At 47.9% G+C, this 21,530-nt stretch overlaps 1 protein-coding gene and 1 non-coding gene across 2 annotated transcripts in view; one reads left to right on the top strand and one right to left on the bottom strand.

Annotated features, from left to right (window-relative positions):
* The window catches only part of CDK5RAP2 (CDK5 regulatory subunit associated protein 2), a 169,933-nt gene that overhangs the window by 27,711 nt on the left and 120,692 nt on the right, over nt 1-21,530 (bottom strand). Inside the window, exons 21-24 of the mRNA XM_059412174.1 lie at nt 18,037-18,613; nt 16,043-16,275; nt 5,665-5,713; nt 2,893-3,068 (exon numbers count right to left, since the gene is read on the bottom strand). Coding sequence (XP_059268157.1) covers nt 2,893-3,068; nt 5,665-5,713; nt 16,043-16,275; nt 18,037-18,613 — 1,035 coding nt within the window. The remainder of the gene's footprint in view (nt 1-2,892; nt 3,069-5,664; nt 5,714-16,042; nt 16,276-18,036; nt 18,614-21,530) is intronic.
* On the top strand, nt 14,767-14,840 carry TRNAN-GUU (transfer RNA asparagine (anticodon GUU)). Its single transcript has one exon. It is a non-coding gene; the product is annotated as a tRNA-Asn (tRNA).

Below are 21,530 nucleotides of genomic sequence, written 5' to 3'. Positions count from 1 at the left end.
TAATGCCAGAAGTGTGGCAGTCATTTGGTGGGATGCATGAGGCCCTCCTGGCCAGCCCAGGGCCGGAAAACCCTGTGCAGCAAACTCCTGCCACACCTCCCGCCCCTGCCCTGCAATTGTCCAGCCACTAGTCAGGTCCGAGTGAGGCAGGAACTTATCTATTCTGATCGCAGTCCTCCTCGCTGGTTTATATCCACATCCCACGCTGCAGGCTTCTTGGTTAAAACGGTTCGCAGCACCTGCCACTGTGTCTGTCCAGGAGCCAGACTCATCATCAGGGCTTAAGGAAACATTCCCAGTCGAACTGGACACCACTTATTAATTATGCAGCCCCAACCAAGGAGAAGGAAACACTAGATGCGTCTTTACAAAATGGGAGAAAAATATCTGTCCCTCCTCTAATAAACATCCTTCCGACAAATGCTAACTCTTTAATACCATAAATCCTGCAAGAAGCAACCAGCAAAAACCGTGTGTGTATCTTTGGCCTAGTAGTTCCACCTTACAGAATCTAGGTTAAGATAATGTACCGAAATAAGGGGAAAGCTTCATGTTCAAAGACATTCCCTGCGGCAGTGTTCACAATTGTGAAATTTTAGAAATGACTTAAATGTTCAGCAAAAGGGGAACATAAGGAAAACTGCAGTTCAGCCATTCAACGGACTATTCTAAAGCCACTAAAAATGATGGTATGTAACAACATGTCAGAAAGCTTATGATAGAATGTCAAGTGCAAAAAGGAAAAACACTAAATTATCTCTCTACTTAGAATATAAACATGACAAAAGGAAAAAACAGATGCACAGACCAAGAGTCTGAAGAGAAGCAAACCAAAAAAGCCAAGAGTGGGCTTATTAGAATGGCTCCAGAGCACTGCCCCCCCAGGGAAAGTGCCTGCCAATGCACAAGGAGGGCGTGACAAGCCCAAGGTCATGAGTCACCAGAATCATAAGACATAAGGAGATGCCTAAAAGGTTCTGTATTAGAAATAAACCAAGACTGGCGTGGCAGACATGTGGGAGGGTAGAAAAAAGAGAGGCGGACAAAGGAAACCGAGAGCGAGGTGCCCAAACTGTAGCAGAAGGGTCTGAAAGAACAGGGGTCCCACATATTCCCATTAAGTGATCTGGCTTGCTGTACTGTTGACCCTCACGCCCTTGTAATTCCTCCAGCCCTCAATCAAGGGTGTTCCTCCCACAAAAAAAGAGTCTCAGGGGTTCTTGGAAATGGACTGAATTCCTTGCCGGGCTGATACAGTGCAGAAGGAAGTGCAGCTAAGGACAGGAAAACAACTCATGGGTCTGACCCACATGAGAAGAAGGCAGATCAAAGAGCCTGAAATAACCGAGAGAAACCTAGTACGTAGAAACTCACAGAAATCACACAAGGATACAGCCAGAAACCCAAAGAAAGCAAATCTAGGTGAGGAGCCCGGCTAACACCGCACTTCTATGAAACACGGGTATTTGTTGCTCTGAGTATTTTCAAACTGTGCTCCTCCAGTCCCACGGTGTCCCAGAGGAGCCTCAGGAGCCGCTGTAGAGGACAAAGTCTCACCCATATCTTAATTACATATTAGGCCTCCATATAAAGTTCATCTGAAACAAAGTGGGGAGTTGTTGCTAAAACAGACTTTGAATTTTTGAAAACAAGTTCTATGTGATCAGGTGTCAACAAAAAGCGTTTAGAGGGGCGCCTGGGTGGCTCAGTGGGTTAAAGCTCTGCCTTTGGCTCGGATCATGATCCCAGGGTCCTGGGATTGAGCCCCACATCGGGCTCTCTGCTCAGCGGGGAGCCTGCTTTCTCCTCTCTCTCTCTCTGCCTGCCTCTCTGCCTACTTGTGATCTCTGTCAAATAAATAAATAAAATCTTTAAAAAAAAAAAAAGTGTTTAGAAAGGAGGTGCCAGCGTCTGACTTGTGCTCTGGATCCATTCTGGCTGCCTTGCATGCATAACCACTGGAAGAAAGGAGAGACCAGAGGATGTCAGCTAAGGTCCAGAATCTATACCAGGGGTCAGAAAACCACAGCTCCTGGGTCAAACCCACCCACCACCTATTTTGGTAAATAACAGTTTCTTGGAACAGAGCCACACTCATTCACTTACATTTTGTCTACGGCTGCCTTCTGCTACAACAACAGGATTGAGTAATTACAACAAAGACCATATGTTCCACAAAGCCCAAAATATTTACTATCTGCCCTTTCCTAGGAAACATTCGCCAATCCAATACCTCATACCTAATACCCCAACAGGAGGTAATCGAAACTACAAATACAGAGGAGGTAAAGGAGACCTCAGGGGCACGTGGAGGTTCCGGAGGCTGATGCTGCCAACTGAGCCCATGGCCCAAGGTCAGTGGCAGGACAAAGGGGCTGACCCAGTGGACAAAAGGTCACACCCTGAAGGGAAACACTGCAGATCACTAGAATTACAAAATATCCTAACAGGGGTTCAGGGGGACGGTGGGTGGTTAGGTAAGTGGGGCAGCTGTACAATTCCAAGCATGGGTCTTCAAAGTGACAGGATCTCAGAAGAGCCTGAAGGGAAAAACGGGAAATTAACCAGACTTGGAATGGACACAGAATCTCAGGGTCTGCCAGTCTGGTTTCTGCCACTGTTAGAAGAGCAAGGAAATGGCGAATCACATAATAAGTCATCATTAAGAAATAAAAATGACTCTTCCCCAATCACCAACACTTTCAACAACCGCAGCTTTCCCCAGTGATAAATGAGAGTCTGAATGACCAGCTCTGGCCCTGCCAGGATCTCCCTCCATCAGACGAATATTCAAATGTCACTACAATCTGCTTACTCAGGCAAGATGGCAAATTACTGTTTAGACCAGGAAGCTTTGGCCGCCTCTAAAATGCTGAGCAAAGCTTAGCTTACCTTGAGAAAAATGGTTCGTCACTACCGAGGTCTTCCCGGTCTCGCTGTCTTGCTTCTGGTCTTGTGAGAGGACGGACGACTTCTCGGACATTTCATAGTCGGATAACGCATGAGAGGCAGATGGCTCAGGAGACTCAGGGAGGATGTGCTGGTAGGTGATACCGTCTTCTTCCAACCTTCACCATCAGGATTGAGAGAGAAATTGTTCCCCACACTAAGATCCCAAGCCAGGACCAGGACTTGGGAACACTTAAGGTTACTTGGCCCTTTGTAATCTCCCCGTATTTGCAACTTTGTTTTGGAGCCCTTTTGTTTCTCCAGAGCATTTTATTAGGGAGGACACTCTGAAACCAAAAAGCGCTCAGTGGGCTTGAGTCTGGAGCCAGTGAAGATGGGGAAGCCACTGTCTGACTCATGGGGAGGGGCCCTCTGCGAGAGCACGAGTCAGTGCCCACTCTGTACTGGGCGTGTTAGACATACAGTCTTACTCAGTCCCCACAGAGACCCTTTGAGCTAGAGAGGACTATCCTGCAGACTCGGGGAGCCTGAGGCACAAGCTTGCCCACAGTCTCACCACTTGAGCCCAGGTTTGTCTGTCTCTGCAGCCCTAGGAGAATGCGGGAGGCCAACCCAAACCCATGAAGTGGCCTTATGGGTTTAAAAATCTCAAAACCCTCAGGGCCCCCATGCAGGTCCCAATGCTACCACTCTGGCAATCATCTGATTAACCTGTATTTCCCAAGAGCCACCTGAACCATAAGGAAAAACACCCTGAACTGGGTGAAAAGCCCACATGAATCTCCATTATAGATAAGCTCCTTAATTTAAGCTCTTTTTTCCCTTCTACTTTTTCCTATTACTTCTTGTCTCATTATTCATGAGCTCAGACAAGAGCAAAGGACTCCAAAGCTGCAACGCATTCATTAACAGGTAAACACCAGATGCAACTTCACTCAGACAGTGTGATGGATGCACGGGCTTGCCGCTGCCTTGCAAAAGTGCCGAATGGGCCAAGGGCACCCATTTAATTAGCTTAGGAGTGACCCGTGTGAGTGCTAAGCCTACAGCGGAAAAAGGCAGAACAGAAGGAAAAGAAACCAACCTGTCAGGGATGGGAAGGGGGACACATGGCTGAGGAGGACTGAAGCAGGCTCCCTGCCTCCTTCCAGCCCCCTCTCCAAGCAACCACGGTCGTCTTTCACGACAGCAAATCTGATTTTGTCTGGCCCCAGCTTATTCTCCTTCAAAGACCCCCCTCTTCCCATAGTACAGAATTTGGACTCCTAACACAGAATCTGAGGACCAGCCCAGCACAGTCCCCTCTGCCTCTCCAGCCTCGACCCTCAAGTTCCCTGCACCAGCTCGCAGGGGCCACATCGCTCTTGCCTCATACACACTCTCCGACAGTCCCTGCCCCGGGCCTCTCACCCTTTAGATCTCAGTTAAGACTGTCTGCGCTCTGGGAGGCCTTGCTTGTCCTCTCCACAGCCCGCCACTGAGATGCGATCCATTATTAGGAGGATGGAAGTAGAGGGCTGAACGGGGAGGGATCTGTGAAAACACTGCGGTGGGAAAGGAGTGCTTCTTCTGAACATACAGATGCTCTGATTGAAATGTCCTCTGGTAAGCTGGGATGTGTCCCCACCTGCTTACTCTATGATGCTGTGGCCTTCGTGATGCCAAGAAAGTCCAAAACTCTGGTCTCTGTCTCTTTATTTGACCTCCAGAAGCCCAAAGGTCTGCTGCTCCAAAGAGGAGGGAAATACCCGTAGCACTCCCAACGGTCAGAACCTTTAAACCAGGAACCAGAGGGGGCGAGACCGTGACATTTCCTGTAGGCCATCAAGGCAAACTAAGGAAGTACACAACATATTTATTCCATCAACAGTTTCTGAAATCTGACTATGAGCCAAATAATTAAGGCGGAAGCAGGTATAGAGATATTCAAGACACAGTCTTTGTTCTCAAAAGGTAATATACAACAATAATAAGAGAACAGAGTCTGACAGATTCAAGTTCAAACCCCAGCTCTGCTTCTTAATGGCAAGCATGCAATTCCGACCCTTGTCCTAAAATGGGAACAGTGCTTGCATGGTAGTGTCAGCAAGGATGCATGTGAATGCCTAGGGTAGCAGCCAACACACACCAACACCCACCGTTCACGCTAGCTCCTTTCCTCTGTCGAGGAAGTCTGCGAGTGGAAAGACAAATGCAGGGCGTACTACAACGCCATGTGCTAAGTGCTGTAATGTGACAACATGCCAAGTACTACAGGAAAAATAACTGATCCTGGAATGCAGAAGAGAGACGGGGATGTTGGGGAGAGCCAGGTTCACTGCTATATCAATGAACTCTGAAGAAGGATTTTCAAACTACAGCAGGAAGAAGTCAGGCACAGGCTGCAGAACAGTAAAAAGTCAGGTAAGACTGAAGCATGAGAACACGAGAGAAAGAAAGATGGGTCGGACTGAGCAGGGCCTCAAAGCTCAGGCTAAGGCATCTGAAATTGATCCTGCAGGGCCCAGGAGCCAACAGGAGGAACGTGTCATCCTCGTCAAAGCACCAGGCAGACCGACGTCAGGAATGGCCCAAAACAACTGAATGAAGGCTGCAGGGTACACGGAGCAAACGCCTGCTTGTGCGCGGCCGCGGCCAGTTTCCTAAGTGTGTGCCTTACCCACGAGCAGCGGGAAACCAGCCGACCAGGAGGGAGCCGCCACACCCAGTGGACAAACCCACCCCACAAGCTTCTCCCCCATGCCACACGCTCACCTCTCCATCGCTTCGTTCTGGGGACTCTTGTCCACTTCAGCGGATTTCCCTGGGAGCAGAAAGAACATCAAGAAGGAGGAAGACGTTAAAAATAAACCAACACTGCACCTGTGGGACAAATAATACATTATATGTTCATTTTAAAAATTTGAGAAAAGAAAGAAAGAGAGAAAGAATAAAACCCAGTATTCCCTAATAATTTCTTGCTGATACACTTGCAGAGGCCCCATTCCATTTGCTTAAATACTCTTCGTAACCATCCTGGAAATTTAAAGGAGGATCACCAAGAACACACTCAGACCAGCGGCTGCTCCTTCAGCCCCGCTCTGGCAGCAGTTCTAGGAGGGAGGGGACAGGCCTGAATCTAAGAACCCATCCCCAAGGTGCTGCTAGGTGCAGGTTCTTCTCCCACCTCTAAAAACTCAGATACCAACAGAATACACGCTTGTTACAGGAAATGGGTAACGAACAAGAAAAAGAACGTAACATAACGTCCTCAGTACGGACGTGTTATGGATTTCCTTCCGTTCTTTCTTCCGTGTATTTTGGCATGGGTGACACTGTACGTGACTTCACCTTTTCCCTTCGTATTTCATTCCAAGGACGCTTCTTACTGAGTTTTGCCTTGGAAACCTAATTTGGAAGGACTGCATTACTATTCCACTGCAGGGAGGCATGTACCGTAGTTTCTGCCAGTCCCCTATTTGACATGTAGGTCATCTCCAATTTTTCACTTTTATAAGTCAATGAAATAAACATCTTTGTACATACAGCGTTATCTGCATGTAAATGATTTCCTAAGGAGAGACTCTCAGAAGTGGGATTAGCAGGAAGAGGAGTATATGAGTACAGATGAATAAGCCAGGGCCTGAGGCAGGGGAGGGACGACGAGAAATGGCGAAAGAAAACAAAATAAAGCTGAGAACGTAAGTGGGCAAAAGATGCACTGCTCTCTCCTGCACGGCAGGCTTTGCTGTTTGAAAGGAAACACAGGAGCCCAGGTTTCAAAGAGACTAACAACTTCATGTTAAAAATACTTCAGAACTCTGGAAATTGCAGACTGGGATGAGCTCTTTGAAGAAGCTAACGCGTGGCTAAAGAAAAAAACAAACCCTTCTCGAGCTGCACTTGAAAAATGAGACTATAATTAAACGGCACCCACACATTCCATTTTCAAAACTACTCCGAAAAGGGAAAGTTCTTGAACATCACAGCACGGAGGAAAAGAGCACCAGAGACTCACGCATTTGCCTTGTGCCTCGTGGACCCCACATGTGTGCTCCCCGGTGCTGCTATTGGAGCTCCCTCAACACCCCAGCAGGACAACAGTGGGCAGAGAGAGCCAGTGAGACATCCCGAGGGCTTGAACATCACCTGCCACTGCAGGGCACTGGCGGGCACCAGGAAGGAGTCACACGGGGCCCTCGAGATCAGGTGCCAGGCCCCAAGTATGATGATGACAACGTCCTCTGGCCTCACATCGATCCCACTGGCACAGCGTCAGGATCTCCGTTTAACAGTGAAGCGGAAATCCAAGAGGTCTGCCGTGTCCCCTCTCTTCCTCCGACATCCCATCACCTACTTCACTGTAAGCTCCAGCTAAGCAAGGGATCTGGAGACACTCCAGAGCTAGCTCGACCACAAATCTAGGTCTCGATCCTCTTGGTTACATCCTGACCAAAAACACCACGACATTCTAACACCCCAGAAGGTAGGGGGAGGGTGACAGGCCCTCTACTGCATAGAGGGGCTCCACGCCTGTGTCCTCTACACTCAAGAGGGGAAATCGCCATCTGCCTGGGGCAATTTCCCAGACACTGACTGGAAGTCCCAGGCCTCAAGACCACCGTGAACAGGCAGAGACAACTGTTGTTAGAACAGCTCAGCACTTTCCATCTCGCACCTGCACGGGGCTGCTCCCCAACATTCAGCTGCCACCCTGACGATGGGCCATCTGCCCAGCCCAGCCCTCCAAAGGGCTCAGGAGTCTACACGCACCAGCCATGCACATGACAGCGTCGTCTCCTGCTGCAGCAGACCAGCGAGCTTTCGGAGGACGGACACACACCTCAGCAACTTCACCGGTTAGGGGATCACTGCTCTGGGGCACGCTCTAAGCACTCTGGGACTCCTGACCATAAATTCATCGTGTACCTATCACAAAAACCTCTCTTCGATTCCTAACAAAATCCACGACCAGAGAAGGAAATGCCCTGAGGCCATCCAAAGCCCGGGCTTCTCTGTCTTCGAACAGGACATCCTGTGCGGAGCTGCTAATGACTCCACAATTATATTCTGCCCATTCCCCTGCCACGACGGAATGCTTTAAAGCCAAATGACAAATTGTTAGTGTGGGACTCACAAGGCCATCATGACAAGCGATGCACTGAATTCCATGGTGGAAACTGCCTTCACACAGGTGACAGGGTACCATCTGTCAGCCTATTCAGGAAGCTTAGGAAGCATGTCATGAAGGCGCTGCTCCCATCTTTCAGGCAAATCTTACCACTACACTGAAAGGCTGTAGAGTAGGTGGCAGTGACAGGGGGAGGGGGAACTTCATCCTTTCAAACAAAAAGCCTTCTACTTATCCAATCCATACCGGAACCAGCAAGAGAACTATCCTGCGCGACAGTCTTGTAACCGGTCGGCCCTTCCTCCTGCCTGCACTGATCCATCCCGAACACTGCCTCTGTTTGAAAAGCCTCTTTTGAAACAGTCCCCCTCATTCCAAATCCACCAACCGTACAGAACTCAGTTCTAATATCATAACCTGGCATCTCCTATGTGACCCAAATACTCCTCCCTTTGCATCCACTAGTCATTTGTAGAACGTATTTGCAGTTCCTCCCACATGCCTGTGCCTGATGCTGAGGGTAAGGGACGGACGAGGCTCCATCGTAACCTCAGTGAGTTCACAGCTGCGGGGGGATGAGGGACCCAAAAGACAAATGACACTACACGGCTGTCACAAGGGGTGGCACGAGATACCATGGGAAGGCCTGCAGAGGAAAGGAACGTGAGCCAGCCTGGACCACCCGGGACAATTTAGAGGAGGTGACCAGGGACACACGTCTGAGGCAGGAAAGAACTGCTGCATAAAAATACGAAGCTGCTAAGGGGCCACATGGAGGGCTGATTCTATGGATACTTAGGAAAGAGCTTCCATTTTCTCTGATCGCCTGCCTACCATGCTAATTATACTTCGCACACCCCCTTTACCACTCCTAAAATACCCTTCCCCAGTGATTTGCAATATGGAAGGTTGAGCTCTAATACCCTTTCCTCCTGGAAGCCTTCCCTTCGGAGCTCAGGGGCGCCTCATTCCGAGCCCCCACTACGCGGGGCCAGACAGAGTCAGAGGATGCTGAATCAAAGGGCTCCCGAGAGTAAGATCCAAACCACATAAAACTATCAGTATTGTCACCAAATCCTGACTGAACACTACAAGTACAGCCCCAGCTTAGTTTGGGAGCCAGGACAAAACAAGGCCCCCATCTTCCAGGAGTCTATGCCCTGAAGAAATACAATGTGCCCACAAGGCTTCGTTGCTGTCACCCCCTGTGCTCCCAAGAATGGTTAGACGGGATACCACACTTCAAATAATCTCATTTAATCCTCACAAATAACTGGGCAACATAGGTACTATTCCCCCCCACAGGAAATGTGACCATTAAGAGGGTACGAGAAGCATAAAGCTGGGATTTGAACTCAAGTCTTTCTGGCTCCAAAGATTCTGTTCTTTCCACCCAGCAAAGAGTGTCCATCACGAGGCCAGACACAACCGTCATAGGCAAGCTACAACCAACCAAAACAAAGAGTTTTGCATCTACTTGAGGTGAACAAAAAAAGCTTCCTAGAGGATGAACAGAATTCCTAGAAGAGAAGAGAAAGTACAAACCTTCTAGAAAAGGGACTGGTTTGAGCAAAATCCCGGAAGTGGGGAAATGCAAGCAAGGCCTGCAACACAGAAGTACCAGCTCGGACGCCCAACCGGGCAGGAGTGTGAGAGGCACCACATCAAGGCGGTCAGGAGGCTAGGCTGTGGAAGCAAACTGCCTGGGCTCAAACCCAGACTTGGCCACTCCTTGGGTGACCTCGAGCAAGTAACTTCCCTTCTCAGTTCCTCATTCATTCAATGAAGGTGATAAGTAGTAGCTACTCATAGGCTGAGAACATACCCAACACAGAACGCACAGCCTATAAAGCCCAGCCTTCCTCACCACTTCTCCATCATCATCACCGTCATTCTCGCTGAGCGGGGAGTGAGCGGGACAAGGCAGACTATAGAAGGCCTTGGAAGAAATGCATGGTGTAGGTTCATCCCCGCAGGCACAGGAGAGTCAAGGACCCCCACAACTGTCCTCTACCCATGTGGCTACACCCTGACACATGTGGTGAGCTCATGGGGGAAAGAGACCACCTCACAACCTCCTCGGTACCCTCCCCAGTGCTGACTCAGAAATACCCGAGGAGCACACAGTATTCCTGACTTATGCTACTGGCCTCGGGAGGCACCAGGAACAAGGACACCATGGGACTGCAACACCAGCTCTCGATCTGCTTTGGGTCCCAGCGCACTTCAGGAATCTGAGTTATAGGTCCCCTCCCTGAAAAAAGGCACTCAGAAAATCTTGCAGGATTCTGGACCCTAGCGAAATCCCTAGCCTGCAAAGCTAGAAAAGATCCCGGCTCTGGTCCTGACGAAGAGGGGGAAAGCACACTATCATCCTACTTCCTGGGTTCTACCAAGTAAACATTATTAAAGGAAAGCAAGGATATGTACAAAGATTCCAAGACACTGTTCTTTTAATAGCCCCAAACTGGAAACACCCTGAATGTCCACCTAATGGGGAATGATTAAGTAAATTATAGTACGTTCATACAGAAGAATGTTCTGCAGCCACTAAAAATTACAATGTAGGTTAGTATTTTTTATCTACAGCTGAACAAAGGGGAAGGTTGCAAGCAATTCTGGTTCTACAAAAAATACACATACATATAAAAAAGATCTGGAAGTATAAACTCCAGGGTGTTCATTTTTGCTGTATAAATAATGCAGCTATAGGAGTATTTGCTTATCTGTTATTCCACAATAAACATGTACTACTTTGTATTAAGAAAAAAAAGACTATATTTAAAATTTTTAAGAACTCATGCTATGCAACCGCCTCAAATATAAAACTATTCTACAATAAGCTCCTTTCATAATTCAGAAGCCAAACCCCTTAGATAGCATCCAAAAAAGAGACCCACCTCTGTTACATTTTATTCTCTAAGAATAGGAGTTGTCGTGAGGTACCTGAGACTTTTATGCCTTTTGTACAAGAAAATAAAGTTCTATATTTGTGTTGTCTGCGAAGCCTGAAATGCTTCTGCTTCCAGAACCCGCAGGAAACAAGAATTGAGATCTCCTTGGGCTTGTCAAGGTAAATAAGTAAAAAACATATCAAGGGGGGGGGGGCAGTTGGATGAGGGAGAGAGGGCAGCCGGTGCCAGAGGCACTCTCGCTCAGCCTCCCACTTCCTCAGGCCCTGGTTGAGGGTTTGTAGGAAGAAGAGAGAGACAGACAGAAAATGCCTCAGGCCAGGAAGATACAGCTCTATCTTGAGGACCCAGTTATTTCTCCAATATTAAAATAAAAACTAGCTTTTTTGGAAACTCTTAGTCAGGAGAAAGTGGATTTCACAAAGCTGGGAAAAGTCACCTGTCCCTGTGTCCTTGGGCCTCGAGGTCCGGGGCAGCTGGACTAGGACAACAAGTCTGCAACAGGCCTAAGCTGCTGGGTTCCGCAGAAAACTTGGGAAACATTCCCTGGGCCCAGAAGCCCAGACTATCCCACGTTCCATCTTGGAATTAAGTTGAACATATGTGGACCCTCACGAGCCATCTGTTTTGTAATGTATGAAGACAGAAGAACTAAGGTCAAACCTTGGTTTTGCCAAGTCGGTTGTAACTTTAGGCAACTGATATTCCTCTGTAAGGCCAAGTTCCTCCAGTAAAACAGGTTGTTCTGAGGACAAGCCCCCGACTCAGAACAGGTAGAGACACTGGCAAGTGCAGAGCACCTGGGAGCCATGCACCCAGCACTGAGTCGAGGCTTCGTGCTCGTGATCTAGCTCTTACAGCTCACCAAGGAAAGCCTCTGATCTCGAGCAGAAGGAACATGACCTGACTTACATTTTGAAAAGATCACTCTATTGTGCAGGAAGGGGCCACGGCAGGACATGGGTGGGGGGGAACCCAGACCCCCAGGGGGGCAAGGACTACAGTAACCCACAAGAGGAGACTGCAGCAAACCAGAGCCATGGCAGCAATGAGGTGGTGCGAGTTGGTCAGATTTACAACACACACTGAGGGCAGAGCCTCGAAGGGGCAGCGAGTGGGTGGGAGGAATACTGGGTAGTAACCACTTAGAAATCCAGGGAGAAAGCATGTCCCCCAGGAGGGAGAGGACTGACCACATCCAAATCTACTGTCAAGGTGAGGGAGGTGCAGCCCAAAACCAATGGCCAGGTTCAGCAAAGTGGCAGGTGTCAGTCCCTTGGGCACATGCCGTCTCCCTGGAGAGGCTGGGATGTCTGAAAGCCCAATTCCAGGCGCTTTGAGAGAGAAAGGGGGCTGGAAAGCATACTGATGGATATAAAGGAGAGAGACAAAAATAAAGACTTCATATAGGCAATTTAAACGGATAAAGTTTTAACTTTGGAACTACTTTCATATTTTTCATTTTATTCAAAAAATAAAACTAAATCAGAAAAATGGGGGAGGGGAAGCCTAACATTGAGCACAAGGAGAACGAAGTAAATATAATTACATTTCAAGTGAATCACATATCAACACTGTAAAAAGAATGAAGCCAAGGAACTTTTAAATTTAATATCGGACTATATACCCTTAGCCTAAAAACTAGAAGAACTATGGGGCGCCTGGGTGGCTCAGTTGGTTCAATGTCTATGGGGCGCCTGGGTGGCTCAGTTGGTTCAATGTCTGCCTTAGGTTTAGGTCATGATCCCAGGGTCCTGGGATCGAGCTCCATGTCAGGCTCCCTGCTCAGGGGGGAGCCTGCTTCTCCCTCTCCCTCTGCCTGCCGCTGCCCCTGCTTGTGCTCTCTCTCTCCTTCAAGTACATAAATAAAATCTTTAAAATAAAAAAATAAATAAATAAAAGGACTACAAACAAATCATGATGTTTTCATAGGTCTGCTTCTCTCAGTGGTATGGAGAGGGCCGTTCCGGACCTATTTGTGTGTATCACAAAGACGTGAACACAGGAGCGGGTACACTGATGTAGTGAGCACCGGGACCCTCACGGCTGGAGATGGGGAATAACGTGGAAGCAGAAATACCACGAAAAGACACAGTGGGTTGGTCTGGAATTGGAGGCACCTACTGTGAAACAGTAATTCTTTAAATAAATTACCTATATGTATGTATGCATGTGAGATATATCTTAGTGCTGCCTGCTAATGGGCAAAAACACCCAGCACCAAATCAGTTTTTAAATAGCATGCCCCTTTCAGATGAACCAGGGGCACCTGGGTGGCTCAGGTATGATCCCAGAGTCCTGGGATCAAGCCCTGCATTGGGCTCTCTGCTCAATGGGAAGCCTGCTTCTCCCTCTCCCACTCCCCCTGCTTGTATTCCCTCTCTCACTATCTCTCTCTCTGTCAAACAAATAAATAAAATCTTTTTAGAAAAATAACAACAAAAAAAAAAAAAAATAGAGGCCCTTCCCATTGCAGGGAGAAGAATCTTTGACAAAGAAAGAAAGAAGATGAACCAGGGCTCCCTGGAGAAATGACTAATTCAGGGCAGGGACAGTATCAGTGAGGCTGGAACATCTTTTTTTGTTCCAGAAAGTACAGACGTGCTCCCCAAGAAGATGGAGACCCGTCAAAAGGAATTACCACTCTTCAAATCTCAAACAATTTGAGCATCAGTAGAATGATGGAATGAAATATAGTCTATTGAATAAAATAAGAAGCTACAAGTCGCCATTAATAAACAAATATAAACAAGCAACAAACATATAAACAAAAAGGGAGATAAAAGGAAGAGTTCATCCTTCCAGCAGATGCCACCTGATAAAAAAATGAAGAAGGAATGATGGAATGAGGAAAAAGATCACCACATTGCCAGCAGCGTAGTGACAGCAGAGACAGGAAAGTCCAGGAAAACTCAGGTAAACGTCTGAAGAGGAGACAGATGCTTACAGGATCACATAGTACGCCCCACTGATTACTTGTATATCACACAGGAAAATACTGTCATCTATAGCAGAGAAACCGGACACACATCACCTCAACCCAAGTGATCAAAATTATTTTCACCGGCGTGCCTGGGTGGCTCAGTGGGTTAAAGCCTCTGCCTTCAGCTCAGGTCATGGTCTCAGGGTCCTGGGATCGAGCTCCGCATGGGGCTCTCTGCTCAGCGGGGAGCCTGCTTCCTCCTCTCTGTCTCTCTCTGCCTGCCTCTCTGCCTACTTGTGATCTCTATCTGTCAAATAAATAAATAAAATCTTTAAAAAAGAAATTATTTTCACCAACAACAGCACAAACCGGTGGCACGCGCGTCATAAACACGATACCAAGAGAACAGAATACTTAATGCAGCATTCCTGCCAAAACCACATAACTAGTCTCACTGAATTTATCTAAACTAATCCCAAAAGAAACAACAGATAATCCTAAATTGGGGCAGTGGCCTGAACTCTTTAAACAGGTCCTCATCATGAAAGAGAAGGTTAAAGACAACCAAAGACACACAACAACTAAATGTAATGTGGGGAGTGGGTCCTGGATCGGAATCAGGAATAAGACTCATAAGACATTACTGAATCAATTAGTGAAATTTTAATGTAGACTGTATATGATATAACAACCCTATGTCATGGGTTTAATAATGGTGCTGTGGCTATGTAAAAGAGTGTCCTCAGTTTGAGGCACCACACACTCCGATACTTCTAGGGGGAGGGGAAAAGGGACATGATATCGCCAATCCACCCTTGGAGGGTGGGTTGATGATGATGACAGTGATAATAATAGTGGGTTTCTGCGTAATAATAATAATAATAATGATAATGTTGGGCGCTTAGAGGGGTGCCTGGCTGGCTCAGTTGGTGGAGCGTGTGACTGTTGATCTCAGGGTCATGAGGTTTGAACCCCATGCTGGGTGTAGAGATTAGTTAAAAATAAAATCTTTAAATAACAATAATAATAAATTGTGTATACAGATGGTCCCTGACTTATAATGGTGCAATTTATAATTTTCAACTTTAGGATGGTGTGAAAGCAACAGGCATCCAGTAGAGACTGTATTTCAAATTCTGAATTTCCATCTTTTCCTGGGCTAGAGATAATGCAGTACGACTGTGCCTTGCGATCCTGGCAGTGGCAGCGAGCCACGGCTCCCAGTGAGCCGTACCATCACGAGGGTCATAGTGGATACAACCATCTTGGACCCACGCGGCCATTCTGCTTCTCACTTTCAGTACAGCCTTCAATGCAGAACATGAGACAGTCAATATTTTATTATAAAAGCAGCTCTGTAGGAGGGTATCACCCAACTGTAGGCTGCTGTGAGGGTTCTGAGCACGTTTATGGTAGGGTGGGCTAAGCTATGATGGTGGGTAGGTTAGGTGTGTTAAACACACTTTAGATTACGATGTTTTCAATTTTATGATGGGTCTATTGGAATATAATCCCATCATAAATCAAGGAAGATCTGAATACACAGAAAGAAAGAGAAAATGACAAAGCAAATATGGCAAAACTGATGAAGTAGACAGTATAAAAGAATTCTTCATTCTAGTCTCAAAAAAAATTGCATTTTTTATTTAAATGCGATAACATCTACTAAAGTACCTAGCACACAGCAACTGTTTAACAAAGGTTCTATTTCATCCTTCTTCTAACCACCTCTGACCCTTGAAAATATTTTTTTCACCCATAAACACCTGGGGTTTTTGTTTGCTCGTTTTGCTGAGTCTTGCCAACATTTAAAACTTAGGAGTTCTTAGCACCTCTCCCCCAACAAAAAAAAAAAAAAAGAAAGAAAGAAAAGGAAAAAAAAGATTTCCACCTTCTCTTAAATTAAGAGCAACCTAGGGCACGAGGCAGGTGCCAGGGGCGGTGCCTCCGAGCCGGCCTCACTCCTGTGCCTCACCAACCGGAGCCCGGGTTTAAACAGGGGGGACCATCAAGCCCATGGAAGCGTCACTGGAAGGAAGAGCAGCCGGCGTGGTCCTGCTGTCACCTCATCAGAGCAGAGGTAAAATAAGTGCTGCCGAGGAGTCGGCTCCTCCCGGGCCCCTCCAAAAGAAGTCCTGGATGAATAAATGAAGGGTCTTAAGACTCGCAATCCCTTGCCCCACTTACCGTTGAGAAACAGCTTTTCCAATTTCTCGAGCAGCTCCGCACATTGATTCAGCTGCTCCTGGAAACCCTCGGCCACGGAGTGATCCACGTCGCTGGCCTGAAGCAACTGCTCGAACGCCGTGATCATGGCGTTCATATGTTGCCGGTAGATGACACAGATGCCGTGGCTATCCTTAATCTGCTGTCTTTGAAGGGAGAGCTCCCGGGCTTGGGACTGAACTAATGAATCGTATCTGATAAAAGCGGGGGGAGGGGAGGAGAGAAAATGCTTGCACCATTTTAGAATTGAATTTTTGTGACCTTAACACTAATTGGAAAAATGACAGAGCACAATTTTTAAAAGCCTGCAGCTATACAAGTATACATACTTCTAGAAAAATTGGAAGTCTGCAAGGTCACTCCTTCGATTTCAAAACAGCCAACAAATGCTGGAACAAAGGTTCTTCTGCAATATTCTTAACCTTATAAAGCCCCCAATTACAGTACAGACTGGCAAGAACTCAAGAGGACAATTAGTTTCCATACATTCTTCAAAAACAGTATTCTAAATTATAGAAACAAGTGCTCCAAGGGCCAGCAGACCTACTGCAAATTCTCGTGAAGAACAAAAAAGAAACTGTAACACAGGAACACCAAAACAGGGGTCTCTCCTCTCGACCGAAAGGTCAGGGAGTAATCATAATCCTAAAGACCATTTATGGAGGGTCTGTGACCTGTCAGTCACTGCACTCGGTGTTTTTAATAAGTTAACTGCTCCTCGCCATCTCCAGACAAACGGACACACCTCCTCATTTACAGGGAAACCAAACTCAGATCGCCAAGTTAAACAGGGAAGGTTTCGGACTCAAACACAGTCTGCCCTCAAAGCCCATGCTCTATTATACAAAACTACCTCCTGACACCACATGTCTTTTCCAGAGCAAAACACAAATTAAGGAAAACACAGCTCCTGTTAACCACAGCCACAGTCGCCTGGCCCCAGCGTGGCCTGGCGAAGATGCTGACCCTTCAGTTCAGCGTGTTCCCCTTCCCTGAAGAGGACAGTACGTGGGGCTGCTGACCCCCTCTGCTGGCGAGCACACATGTAAGGGTCACATGACAGCTGCGCGGAAGGTGGGCGGTTTCTTGGGTGAGGAAGGACACGAGAACTAAGGTGCAACGGTGCGGGCCTGTGCACCGGCCTCACCTCGGAGCAACACCGTCCGCGTCCTCGGACCGTCCGCTCAGTCACAGCAGCCTCTTCGAGCCTCAATTCCTCATCCACGGACACATGTTCAAGAACACCTTTCCAGGTGATTTTGAGGATTAAATAAGAAAGCGCCTACCTGGGGGGCTGACATGACTGCCGTTCAATAAATACAAGCTTCCTCCCGTCTTGCTGTTCGGGAGGGCTTGAAAAAATTCACTCTGGCTCATGGTAATTCAGAACTATGTGTTTGTCTCAAGTAAGTGACTAATAAAGGTCAACTTTACAAATGATTGCTTTTTTTTGTCATTAGCTCATAAAGCAAAACTCTACATATCTATGTCCATTCAACATGATCTAAGAATTCTTCCCTTTCAAGGGTAAAGACGCGGAAAGTATCTATATTCTTCCCACCTAGGGAATGATGCCTAGGACATCAGTTTCAGTCCCACAGTGAAAGCCAACAATGGGGTCCAGGAGTAAACACTGCCATTCTGCAAACGTACCACAACTCACCAAGCAACTGGAATAATACCTTTCTTTGCCCTCAGTTCCCAGCTTGACGAGGGGAAAATCCACTCTGCCAATTTCAGAAGACACAAAACTAGACTGCTAACAGCCGCTGTTCTTTGTGGTCTCCCGTTCACCCTCCACAGGGCCCAGCTGCCCTAAACCCACCACCAATCCTTCCCCAGTACACAAGCCCCCCCATTGCCGGAGCATTCCCCTGCACTCATGGGCTCCGACCTAGTGGCAACACAGGGGAACTGCAGGCTCCTAGAGTGGGAGAGGCAGCGGTGGGTTGTACCTGGAGGGTGAGAGATCTCTGAACTTATTCTGCAGGTTATGGATTTCACTGAAAAGCTCCATGTTCAAATTCTGCTCCCTCTGCAGCTCGTGCTCCTGTTCCACCAGCTGCTGTCTGAGGCCCTCCAGCAGCCCACCGTCGGTCACCTCTGGAGCCAGCTGACGAAGGATCTTCATGCGCTTCACATAATGGACTTGGTGCAAACTTGAGAATGTCATTTCTTCTTCGTCGGTACTACCCTTGGGCTTGTTCAAGACGTCCTGGCCCCCTTCTGTCCCACACAGAACTGTGATAATGGCCTCGCTGCACTGGGAGTGCTTTTGAAGCTGAAGTAAGAAATTCCGGTAGCCCTCGAGCTCAGTTTCCAAGTCACAGATTTTCTGTTTTAAGTTTTCTGTATCGCTTGAAGTGTCCATTTTTTCAGACTGATGGGTCCCAATCACACTGACTTTGGTGGAAAGCTGGTTCTTAGAACTCGAGTAGGCAGCTACTGACGTTGGGCCTGGGAAATCTTCAGAAGGATTCTCTTTGCACGTTGGCAAGATGGCAAGGCCATCAGGCTGGCAAATTTCAGAGTCTGCGAATCAAACACACTTATGTCAGTACCTTCTTTGCTGAAATCTACCCCTTCTGTCCCCGCACAGCCTAATAAGCCTCTCTGACTCCAGTCCTTCCTCTTACCTCTCAATCCACCCTCTTCCTCAGAGCAACTATTCTAAAAAGTTCTAAAAAAGAACTAGCTCTAAAAAGACCATGATAACCACCAGCGCCCACCTAAAATTCATCAACATCCCCGCTATGTTGAGGATTAAGCTCAAACTCCTTCTTACAGCATCTGGGACCCTCCACAATCTGGTTCCAGGCAACCTACCCAAGGAGCATCCCCTCACACCTCCTATGGAGATTCCCAGAATTCCTTGCACACACCAGGCTGTTTTGTGTCTCTGTGCTTTTGCATGAGCTGTTCCCTCTGCCTGGAATGTATCTGGTCCTCTACGCCCACTCAGTGAAGTCCTACTCATTCTTCGACATACAGATTCGATTCTCCTTCTGCAAAAGCCCATCTTCAAACTTTGCCAACCTGTCCCTTCCTCTGTGTTTCCACAGCATCCTACACAAACTCGTCCTGGACACACACACCATGTTCTGGGTGCAAATGCAGGAGCGACACCAGCTTGCTTATTTACATAGCCATCAGTGGTTTGGATTCCTCTCTCGTTCCTTCACAGAAGGGACTGGCCTTTCCCCTCCCTTCATGTTCTCAGGACCTGCTACGGTCCCTCACCCGGACCAGCAGTCCAAAGGGTTGGACAAACACTGGGCAGCGTGTGAGGTGATGTTCAAGAGCAGTAATTCTAAAACCCCTATGACTGAGGACAGCCTTCACTTCCACGTCTAACAGTTTCCAGGAGGTGCCGCGATGTCCCCTGCAGTGTGCTGTTTCACTGACGCACGACCCTGCCGGGAGCTATTTCCTAACAGCTGGTTCCGAGCCCCAAGACGCGCAGCCCAGCCTGTGCAAGCGGTGGAGTCGCACTGAGGAGAGAAGGCGTAGCTCTGAAGTCAAAGAGAAGGCAGACCGCGCCCAGCTTTGCTGCTTGCTGGTGACACACCAGCCCTAGGCAAGTAATTTAATGTCTCAGGGCCTCAGTCTCCCCCCAAAAGATGTCTAAGCAGCTTGTTCTGAGACTTCCAGCTCAGACGTCCAGCTCTGCGTCCAGAGCTTCTGTCCTCAATCAGAGCACGCTGCCCACTGTCTAGGGGAAGCTCCGCTCAGGATAAGGGGCGTCTGAATGCTTACTCAGGCGGCAGCAGAATATAACAGAAAACCCATCCTCATAATCTAACCAGGTCTGGTTTCAAACTCTGGCTCTGCCATTTACTAGCTGCATGACCCCAGGCAGATAACTTAACCTCTCAGAGCCTCAGTGGCTTCATCTGCAAAATGGAAAGAAGACCATTTACTGTGAAGGGTTGGGTCTGCCGTGTTCTGAGGATCCAAGGGGACGCTATCCGCGAAAAGTGTCTGGCACACGGTAGTGAAGGAGCCCGACTACTTTTGATATTCTCTGCTTCCCTCGAACTGCCAGAAGATGGAAGAGGATGCCTATCACAGGAGGCAGGACAGGGGCTGTGGACCAGGGCAAATGCTGCCGAAGCAACCGTGTGGGTAGGACGACAGGGCCTGGGAGAGCTCTCAGAGGGAAAAGCACACCAAAATCCTCGTCAGACTGTATATTCCAATTTCTGGGTTCTGCAACTGTTCCTCGTGGCTGTAAGCCCATTCTTATCTCTGTGTTCACGAGGCAAATACCATAAAATAACTCTTTTTATTTTAGAAAGCAGCTGCTACATGACCTAAAGGAAGCATTTCTAATACAGCATTTCTACTGTACAAAATCTGTGATAGTCACTAGTGTCTGCCATCTCTCGGGGTGCAGACATGTCATTTGTCTCTGTGCTCGGGGTCTGGCACAGGGCCTGGGGCAGAGAAGGTACTCTGTAAGTAACTGCTGGCTGAACGAGTGTAAGAGATAGACAGAGACAGAGGGAGAGATCTCAGTAGGTTTTTTTTCTGGTAAATCACCTTCCAAGTCAACCTTTCAAGTCATCTTTGCCATAATAACTTCATGATAATGGAATTTCATGGCAAGAAGCAATGTTTGTTCACTCTGGGGAATAAAGATTGGTTTCGATGATTTTCATTAAGTAATCATCAGGCAGAGACAAATGTAATAAGACACACACAAATGTCCTTCTGTGATGCAGACGGTGGTCAGCTCTGATGCTTAGCTACACATGCACACACACACACATACTCACGCATCTCAGAAAGTGGGGGACGGTGTGCATTCTCCTACCAACACTTAACCTCCACTTTCAGCTTCGCTCCTCACAATACAACAAATCTAACAGGTAACATTTGCCCCCAGTCTACAGCAGCTTGAGATTCGGCAGCAGCAAAGATCTGGTTTCCAGGCTCCAAGGCCGGTACCCAGCACGGCTCGTGGCCCAGCATCGACACGGCAACCTGATTTTGCTCCCCACAGCCCAGGAGCCCTTGAAGAAGGGCCAAAAGTGGATCTTTCATTTAAAGTCACTGCATGGAGCGTGTGGCTGAGGGAAGGCCGTAAGCTGTGGTGTACAGGGTGAACCCGTGGGTTTAGCAAGGCCTCAGGACACACAACTGGGCCAGGGCCTGGCCGAACGCCAAGCACCTCCCCTATGTGAAGACTACATGGAGAGCCTTCACAACAGCCCCGTGAGGAGGCTCTAGTCTCCCCATCTTCCAGAAGAGGAAATGGAGTTTTAGAGAGATAAGAACTTGCTTAAGAGGGAGCAAGCAGCAGAGCCCTTCCCTCAAAGCCGGGACACCTGCCTCCACCACCCTGAATGTGGCCTCCTAATGCCTCTCTCCCTTCCTCAGTAACATGTGTGGAATCCCCTGCATTCGCTTCTCGAGGATCGAGGAGCTACTGAAGAGCAAAGAACAC

Source organism: Mustela nigripes, chromosome 9 (assembly GCF_022355385.1).
Source record: "Mustela nigripes isolate SB6536 chromosome 9, MUSNIG.SB6536, whole genome shotgun sequence".
Taxonomy (NCBI): Eukaryota; Metazoa; Chordata; class Mammalia; order Carnivora; family Mustelidae; genus Mustela; species Mustela nigripes.
The sequence above is the reverse complement of the archived record's forward strand: the minus strand, read 5'-3'. Positions and strand labels throughout refer to the sequence as shown.